At 62.3% G+C, this 9307-nt stretch overlaps 1 protein-coding gene across 1 annotated transcript; it reads left to right on the plus strand.

The window, feature by feature from the left end:
- Window positions 1–533: 533 nt before the first annotated feature.
- On the plus strand, window positions 534–9183 carry LOC123255870 (phosphatidate phosphatase LPIN1-like; the record flags this gene model as incomplete). Its single annotated transcript, XM_044684590.1, has 8 exons — window positions 534–627; window positions 820–1010; window positions 1366–1459; window positions 3029–3098; window positions 4795–4884; window positions 6365–6444; window positions 8322–8448; window positions 8740–9183. Coding segments are annotated over 8 exons (812 nt in total), but the record flags the coding sequence as incomplete, so codon positions are not given.
- Window positions 9184–9307: the final 124 nt, after the last annotated feature.

A 9307-nucleotide genomic window follows, 5' to 3' on the forward strand; every position in this document is an offset into this window, starting at 1 on the left:
TGGCCCCTCCCCCGTGGCTTGGCCCTCTGTCAGTGCAGAGTCAGACCTCAGAAACAGGCAGGCGAGATCCCGGGCCGGACGGGGCGGGAGAGGAGCCAAGCCCGTGCAGTGGGGGGGTTGGGGGGGGAGGCCAAAGGCGGGACGGGAGACGGGCGGGGACTCTCCCAGCTCAGCCCTGGCGGTCAGTGGGTCCGAGCGTCTCCCAGAAGCCTCAGAGGCTGCCCGGCCCACCCCGTGTCCCTGAGGCAGGATTAGAACTCGGGCCTCTGACCCCGGAGCTGGGATGGGCCTGGGCCGACGGCCAGAGGGGGCAGCGCCTGCGGGAGGGGCTTCGGGGACAGGCAGGCGCAGAGGAGGAACGCGGCCCCTCGGCCCAGACGCTCCGTGGCCGTCGGTCTCCTTCTCTGTAAAGCGAGGGCTCCGGGTCTCCCCGCATTCATTAGGCGCCAGCTGGGTGCCCTGGGCAGCGGGGGGCGTCCTCAGAGGGTGCCGGCCCGGAGGCGGGAGATGACGGCGTCTGTCTGTGCTTTCAGACAAAAGGAACCGACACCTGGGCGCCGACGGCGTCTACCTGGACGACCTCCCCGACATGGACCCCGAAGTCGCTGCTCTGTATTTCCCCAAAAAGTAGGTCCTGGACCCCCACTTCATGGCCCAGCCGCGGCCCCCGTCCCCGAGGTGCCACAGAAGGCGGCTCTCGATGCTGGGTCTGTCCGGCGGCGGTGCCCCGTTTTGTGGGGGAGCCTGGGGGAGCCTGGGGGTGCCGGGGGGCCTTCCCGAGGCCGACGGGCCCTCCTGCCCCTTCTCTGCTTCCCTCAGCGGCGACGGCGGCCCGACGGCCAAGAACAGCGGCGAGAGCGGGCCGCGCTCGGCCAGCCAGTCGCCGCAGTCGGTGGGCAGCTCAGGCGTGGACAGCGGCGTGGAGAGCACCTCGGACGGCCCCAGGGACCTGCCCTCCATCGCCATCTCGCTCTGCGGCGGCCTCAGCGAGAGCAAGGAGGTCACCACGGGTGAGCCGGGCCTGCCTGGCACCGCCTGCGGGGGGCTGCGGGCATGGGGGGGCCCCTGACCCCCGCGTGGAACCGGCCGTGAGTCAGGGCTGGGGCTCAGCTCTCGGGGCGTGGCAGGAAGTGGCCAGAGAGGACACCCGACAGACAGACGGAGAGCCGGGGAGAGGGGAGAGGGCAGACAGACTCACAGACGTATGGGGGCGCCGGCCCATGGTGGGGGCAGGACTCGCACCCTGGTCTGGGGGGGCCTCGTGCTCCCCCGTGACCGCCCGCTCCCGAGGGGGGATGGCTGGAGCCACTCCCCTGCACTGACGCCGCCGCGCTGTCTGTCCCTCTGTCCCGCCTCGCCCCCCAGACGAGTTTCTGGAGCAAGAAGTGACGTATCAGCAGTTCGTGGACAATCCGGCCATCATCGACGACCCCAACTTGGTGGTGAAGATCGGGAGTAAGTAAGTACCGGCCGGGGTCTGTGCGTCTGTCTGTGTCTGTCTGTGCTCTCGACCCCGCACGGCGGCGGAGCCTGGTGGACCCCCGAACCCGAGAGGGCCGGACGCGGCCTTTGGGCCAGGAGCCCCCTCGGCCCCCTGCGCCTGGGAAGCCCTTCTGGGGGCCCAGGGAGGCGCCAGGCGCTCGCCGAGGTCCTGCCCCTCTCGGTCAGGCCGCCTGCCCGGGGTGCCCAGGTCAGAGGGGGGCGCTGGTGAGGGCAGGCTGGGCCCCGGACTCTGGGTGCTCGCAGACGGCCCAGGGAGGACCCGGGGACAGGCTCCTGGGGGGCCTCTCTGGGGCGCCTGTGGAGGGGCCCCCACTCGGGCTCCTGCCTCCTCAGCCTGGCCTGAGTGTCTAGAGGAAAGCCGACCCGAACCCAGGCTGGCCGGCCCTTCCCGCCCATCCCAGAGAGGAATGCCAGGATGCCCGACGCCTCGCTTCTCCCTCCGTTGTTAGGAGCCTCCCTCCTCCCCCTTCCCTCCCTTCCTCTGTCTCTGTGTCTGTCTTTGTGTCTGTCTCTCTGTCTCTCTCCTGGCTTCCTCTGTCTCAGGAGGACCCCGAGTTCCAGGGCAGAAGAGCAGGCAGGGCTGGGCAGGGGGTTAAGTGACTTGTCCAGGGTCCCCCAGCTAGGAAGTGTCTGACGTCACACTTGAGCCCAGGACGTCCTGTCTCCAGGCCCGGCTCCCCGAGACCTCAGTTTACCTTTTTGCCGCTTCTGCCCCTCGGTGGGCCAGTTGTTCTTCGTACTTGAGGAGGCCTCGGCGGCCCCAGTGCTGTCCTTTGTGTCTGAGCTTGCAGGCTCCGGGGGGGCCCGTGGCGCGGGGCCGCCCCTCCTCTGCCCCCCGAGCACTCTCCGCGCCGTCTCCGAGGCGGCCCGTCCTCGCGGTGGCCGCCGGGCTGGTCTTTATTCACAGGACGGCGATCCCGGCCGCCTGGGACGTTCCCCGGATTTGGGAAAAGAGGGCAGAGGCCCGGCCGGGGGCTCTAGAGCCGCCTTCCCTCCGGTAGGCCTCCGGGAGCCTCCGGGCAAAAGGCCGTAGCACGGCCTCCAGCGTCCGGCCTCCAGCGAGGGTCTGCGGGACGCCGATGGGGCCAGTCCCTTCTCCAGCTCATTTTACAGATGAGAAAACTGAGGCTGACGGACCGGCGGGTGGGCTCCGGCTCTGAGGCTCAGTTAGAGTTCAGGGAGAGGAAACTTGTGGCCTCCAGGCCTGGGCCTCTGCCGCCACCTGGCGGCCTCCATCCAGAGAGCCAGCCCGAGAGCTCCCTGGAGAGGCTCCAGAGACGACGCTCCTCCCTCCCTCCTCCGGCCGTCCATCCGGCCGTCTGTCTCTATCTGTCTGTCCGTCTCTGTCTCCCTCCTCCCCTCTGTCTGCCTCTCTCTGTCTCTCTGTCTGTCCGTCTCTCCCCTCCCATCTCGTGCCAAGGCGGGCCAATCTCGAGAGCAGGGCCCCGGCCCGGGGGGTGGCTGAGGGCGCGGCGCCGGCCCCTGACGTTGGGGGTCTCACTGTCCCCCGATCTCTCTGTCTCAGATACTACAACTGGACCACGGCGGCGCCCCTCCTCCTGGCCATGCAGGCCTTCCAGAAGCCTCTGCCAAAGGTGAGCTCGAGCTGAGCACGGGTGGTTTTGGGGGTGCGACCGGCCCCAGGCGGCCCGACGGGGTGTCGAGGCTTTCTGTCCCGGGCAGGAGGCCGGCCTTTTGGCTCGCTGCCCCGAGGCTGGAGACCCTCCTGTCCGGTGCCCTCGGGCTCCCGAGCTGCCAGGCCTGGGCCGTGCCGGGGGGTGCTGAGGCTAAGGGGAGGCTGCCCGGCCTCTCCCCTGCTTGGAGCGTGTGGCGGCCCTCCGGCTCCTGTGCCCGGCTTCTCTCTCTTCCTCGGCCTTGGCACGGCCTCTGCCTTCTCTAAGAGGCCGCTCCAAAGGCCTCCCCCACGGGGACCCCAAAGGCCCCCCGTCTCCCCCAGATGGCCTCATCCGTGTCTTTCCTGGCAGAGAGCAGGGCCCGAGAGCCTGGCACGGGGCTGGCACCGCTGCCCGTCGATAGCCCGGGCAAGCCGGGACGTGGTGATGGGAGGAGGGGCTGGCCGGGAGCCTCCGAGCCTCGCTGCCAGGCCCTGCCCGCCCCCAGCCTCATTCCACGATGGAGACCGCAAGGGTCCGAGGGCCCAGGGAAGCCGGTTCAGCCTCCGTCTCTGTGTCTGTCTGTATCTCCGTCTGTCTGTGTGTATCTGTCTCTGACTCCATCTGTATGTCTGTCTGTGTGTCTGTGTGTCTTTGTCTGTGTTTGCATCTGTCTGTCTCTATCTCCTTCTGTCTGTATGTGTATCTGTCTCTCTCTGTGTGTCTGTGTGTGTGTCTGTCTGTCTTTGTGTTCGTATCTGTCTCTTTCTGTCTCTGTCTCTGTCTGTCTGTCTGTCTTTGTGTATCTGTCTGTCTGTCTGTCTGTATCTCCGTCTGTCTGTCTTTCTGTCCTCCCTCCCCTGTGAGGCTGAGCCTTGTTTCTCTCTGGCTCTGGTCTCTGCCGCCTTCCCCCACCGGCTCCGAGTTGGAGGGTATTCACTGGGTGGTGGCAGACGTTTTGGGGGGACGCTGGGCCGTGAGGAGGAACCCATCCCCGAGTCTTGTACAAATGCTCACGGGGCCCAGGGGAGCAGGAGCCGGAAATGCCCCTTTTCGTTGATTGGCTTTCTGTGGTCTGGCTGAAATGCTCGCTCCTTGACCTGGCATTCAAGGCCTTTGCAGGGGCCCCAGATGACCTCGATAGCCTCGGCCCATGTTGCTGGCAGCGGCGTTCGATGCCCCGGGCCCCATTGCTTTCTCTCTTCCCACCTGTGCACATTTGCCTCATTGGTATCCCGCGAGGCTCTCCCTCTCCCTCCTTTTCCGGGGCCATCCCTGGCCTCTGATGTCCCGAGTCCCTCCCAGCATGACCCAGTTATTTGTGGCTGTGACTCCTCTGGGCAGGCCCGGGCTCTCCCCAAAGGGCTTCCGCTCTAGGGCCTCGGTTTTCCCCTCTGTGAAGTGGGCTGAGCATGGTGTCACGGCAGCCCGGCAGCGGCTCGCGGTTCTAACATTCTCCTTCTGGTCTCTCTCTTCCTCCCTCTGGCCGCTCCTCGGACATCTCCTTAAGCCTTCATGCTTGAGCTACGTGCGTGTGGTTCTGGACGCCGTGAGGCTTTGCTTGTCTAAGCTTCAGAGCCCCCCGCCCGTACGTGCCCCCGCGTGCTTTTCTGTTTGCATGGAGCGCCCCGTCCCCTCTTTTGGTTCCGTTATTCACACCCCCATCCGTTTGCGACAGGCCACGGTGGAGTCCATCGTGAGGGACAAGATGCCCCGCAAGGGAGGAAGGTGGTGGTTCTCGTGGAGGGGCCGGAACACTGTCAAAGAGGTCAGTGAGCCTGGGGATGGGGGCTTCTGTCCAGGAAGGCCTCTGTTGGGGCGGGGGGCTCTATCCAGTGGGGCCTCTTCCCTGGAGGACCTCTGTCTTGGGGGGTCTTTGTCTGGGGAGTCTCAATATGGGGGGCCTTTGTTGGGGGCATCCTCTGCCCTGAGGGGCCTTTGTCCAGGAGGCTTCTTTGGGGGGCCTCTGTTGAGGGGGGCCTCTGTCCAGGGACAAACAGACAAGCAGTCCCCTGGGAAGGGGCCGGAGATACTAGCAAGCCCAGGTACTGACCTTGGAAGGAGCCACGTTCCTGGGCTTGAACCCTTGTGAGCATCTAGAGTGGGGCTTGCACCAGGGCTTGGTGACTCCAAGGATCGGTCACAGGCCAGTGTAGTGGTTAGAGCTCTCACTGGACCCAGAGCCACAAAGGTCTGGCTTCAGACTCGGGGGCTGCTAATGTGACCCCAAATGGGAAAGGGGGGGTCCTATAAAGTATCGATGCTATTTCCCAGCATCCTTCTTATTCTCATCATTCTGTCCCCCTGAATATTCTTGGGGCCAAGCCTCGGACCCGGAGCAGATGCTTCGTTCTGGGGGCGGGTTCAGGTGGAAGGCCCCAGAAGGCTGATGGAAATGGCAGGGGGAACTTTTCCCTGTTGTGCTTGGGCCCAGCATTGTGGGGGTCTCGGCTTCTAGCATGGCTGAGACTCACCTAAGAAAGGATCCCGGCCTCCTCCCCTGGGAGCCCCCAGAGGGCAGGGACTAGCCTTGTTTGACTCTGGGAGGGAAGGAAGGAAGGAGGAAGGAAGAAGAAAAGGGAGGGAGGGAAGGAAGGAAGCATTTATTAATGACCTACTATGCACCAGCCACTGCGTTAAGTGCTTTCCACATATATAACTTCGTTTGATCCTTATACTAAGTAATTACAATGACGATGATAATGCTATTATTAGCTAACGTCACTATAGTGCTTACCATGTGCCAGGCCCTGTTCTAAAGTACTTTACAATTATTGTCTCGTACAATTATAACCACTCTGGGAGGCAGCTGCTATTATTGTCCCCATTTTACAGATGAGGAAACTGAGGCAAACAGCAGTTACGTAACTTGCCCAGGGTCACAAAGGTAGCAAATGCCTGAGGCTGGATTTGATTTTAGGTCTTTCTGGCTCCAGGCCCAGTCCTCTATCCACATCTGCCCACGTAGGCGGGTCAGCATGCACCACTAGCTGATTCTGTCTCTGGCTTTGGACAAGTCACTTCATTTCTTTTGGGTGGGCCTTAGTTTCTCCACCTGTGAAATGGGGGCTCCATCTCCCGTCGGTTTCTCCCAGGCACCTCTCCATCTCTTGTCAGCTTCTTGTAGCTCGGCTCAGGCCGCCCACTCATCATGGCGGCCCCATGGGAGGCCTGGCTCCTCTTTGTCTTCTCTCGGATAGACAGGCTCCCCTGTGGACTGATGGGACTCTTCCTTGTCCATCTTGCAGGAAAGCAAACCTGAGCAGTGCTTGGCTGGAAAAGGCCTTGTGATTGGGGAGCAGCCAGCCAAGCTCAGCATCGGAACCAGGTAGGACTCAGACTAACTTGGGACAGAGAGCAGGGGCTATGCTGGACCTTCACCAGCTTAGATGGGAACTGGGGAGGGGGGGGTGGGCACCATTTTCTGGGAGTGGCTGTTCCTCCTAGAGACACGGGAGCCAGCTTTCTCCTCTCTAACCCAAGGAAGGCCACCAGGGGGCTGGCTTTGAAATCCTAAGATTTGGGGCAATTTCCCTCCTTTTTGGGCCTTCGTTTTCCTTAACCGTAGGATGGGGACGCTACGTTTGGCCTTTGGTCCTCAGTGAGGCATCAGTTGCTTTGAAGAATTCATTCATTTATCCATTCACTCTACACATTTATTTAGCACCTATTGTGTGCATGCTCAGCCCTGGGAGGTGACACAGTCTGTGAGATGTGGTTCTTGCTTCATGGCGCTCCCAGGGAGCTGTAATAACAATAATAAAAGAACAAAAATACCCATCTATGGAACTTAATACGTGCCAGGGGCAGCACCAAGCGCCATCCAAATATGATCTCATTTGATCCTCACGGTATACCTGGGGCTTAGGTGCTCTTATTATCCCTGTTTTACAAATGAGGAAATGGAGGCAGACAGGTGAAGAGACTTGCCCAGGGTTCCTCAGCTAGTGTCCGAGGCCAGACTTGAACTCAGGTCTTTGGGCCCCGGTGCTCTATCCACTGTGCCACCCTGCTGTAAAACCCACTATGACATGAGCACGCCTCCAAGGGGCAAAACCAAGTGATCCCAGAAGGCTTCCTGGAGATGGTGGGGGTGCGGTGGGGGCTTTTGAGCTGAATTTTAAGGAATGGCAGGAATTTACTTGGTGAGGGTCAGGGAGGCCATTACCAGGGAAGGGAGCAGAGTGACGAAGGGCCTAGCATTGGGCTCCTGGGCCAGTCTGGCTGGAGGCTAAAGAGTGTGTGTGCTGCAGTATGGCGGAGAAGGCTTTGGATGGCCCAAGATGGCGAGAGGAAGGGGGTTAGGGCGGAGGGAAGGCAATCCAAGGGCAGTCTTCGTTGAATTGATGCTTGTCATCTGCAAGAGGAATAACCTTGTCCTGTGTGGCCTTGGCCTCTGGAAGGTGCCCGGAGGAAATCTGGCTTAGCTGCTTGCTCCCAGGCCGGCCCAGCTTGGGCTAGAGAGTCACTGAGCCGACAGGCTCTTCTTCAGACGCGGTGAGGCCGGTTGTTCCTCCCGGTCTTGTCCTCGTGAGACTGCCGCGCCAGGCTGAGAACGACACGTCACAGCTGTCCACCTGCCTGTTCGTCTATTCAGTTCAGCCCAAATGCTCGTCAAGGCCCTTGGACTCTGCCTTGGTTTCCTTATCTGTAAAACGGGGATGAAAACAGCCCCCGCCTCTCTGGGGGTAACAAGATCAAACCTGAAAAATGCTTGGAAGCCTCCAGCCTCCGTGTCCACGCCGTCGTGGGACCGTCTGTGCTGCTGGGGGGGCCGAACCTTCTGTCTGGGGGGACGGTGGCTCTGCCGATCGGGCTCCTTTGAGCTCTGAGACGCTGTGGTTCTGGGTTCTGGGGAGCCAGGCTTTTGTTCTGGACTCCCTGGTCCTGGGTGCGAGGCGGCTCTGGGGGACCCAGGAGGTCTGCCTGTCTGAGCTGTGGGACTTCCCTTCGTTACTGAACGCATCCTCCTCACACCCAGAGCAGAGCGTAGTGATGGGGGCCGAATGGGGGAAAGGAGGTTCTGCCCCTCCCCTTGTCCCCCCAGGAACCCCTGCCACCCCCTGCAATCCCAGGCTGGGGAACAGGCTGAGTTCTTTGATGGCCGTCGTGCCGGGTCATGAATGACCCCCTGAGGGAGCCCCTTCGCCCCCCCCACCCTCAGCGCCCGTCTAATGGGCGTCCGTGTGCCCCCTGCTCTTCCAGGATGAAGGAGGAGTCTTCCTCCAGCGACGAGGACGCCCTGGCGGCCAAGCAGTCCAGCTCCGGCCTGCACCCCCTCATGGCCAACGTGGGCTACAAGAAGACGCTGCGGCTCACCTCCGACCAGCTCGTGAGTCTCCTCCCCGGGTCAGCGTAGTGGGAGCAGCGCCCGGGCAACGCCGCCTCCTCGGCCTCGCTGGCGCTGGGCGTGGGGGGTGCCCGGGGGGACCCGGAGGGGGGCCGAGGAAGGGACGGAGGCACGGCAGGGCAGGGGAGGCTCTGTTTGTCTGTCATCTGTCCATCTCTCTGTCTGCCTATTTGTCTGTTTGTCCATCTGTCCATCTGTGTCTTTATCTGTCTGTCTACCTACTGTCCGTTCTTCCATCTGTCCATCTACCTGTCTGTCCTTCCATCTGTCTAGCTGACATCACAGCCCTTTGCATCCTGCCCAGCTTCCTGGGAGTTGGGTTTCTTCTTTCACAAGTAGGGCCGGCCTGGGAACCCCGCAGACCCTCCCTGCACCCCCTTTCCCAGATGCACCCGGAGATTCTGCAAGGTTTGCTCAGAAGGAGGCAGCCTCACTCTCAGGCTCCTCCGTTGGTCTGTGAGGGGAGGCCCAGGCAGGGAAGGCCCCCCTGGGGCAGCGCCCGGGCCCAGGACAGGTCACTCTGAAGCCAGGCCAACAGGGCTCTGTCCTTGCTGCCAGCATGCCCATCCCCCCAGGCCCAGCCTGTGTGAGGGGAGGGAGGCTGACCTGGGGCCCCCCCAGAGGAAGGGGCTCCCCATGTCCATTCCCTGCACTGTCCCAGCAACCCCTGTGGAGTCCCATGCAGACTTCCTCCTCTTCCTTCCCCTCCTCCTCCTCCTCCTCTTCCTCTCTTCCTCTTCCTCCTCTCCTCCTCTTCCTCTCTTCCTCCTCCTCCCCTTCTTCCTCTTCCTCCTCTCCTTTTCCTCCTCTTCCTCTCCTCCTTCTCTTCCTTCTCTTCCTC

The sequence above is a fragment of the Gracilinanus agilis genome, unplaced genomic scaffold, assembly GCF_016433145.1.
Source record: "Gracilinanus agilis isolate LMUSP501 unplaced genomic scaffold, AgileGrace unplaced_scaffold53554, whole genome shotgun sequence".
Classification (NCBI taxonomy): domain Eukaryota; kingdom Metazoa; phylum Chordata; class Mammalia; order Didelphimorphia; family Didelphidae; genus Gracilinanus; species Gracilinanus agilis.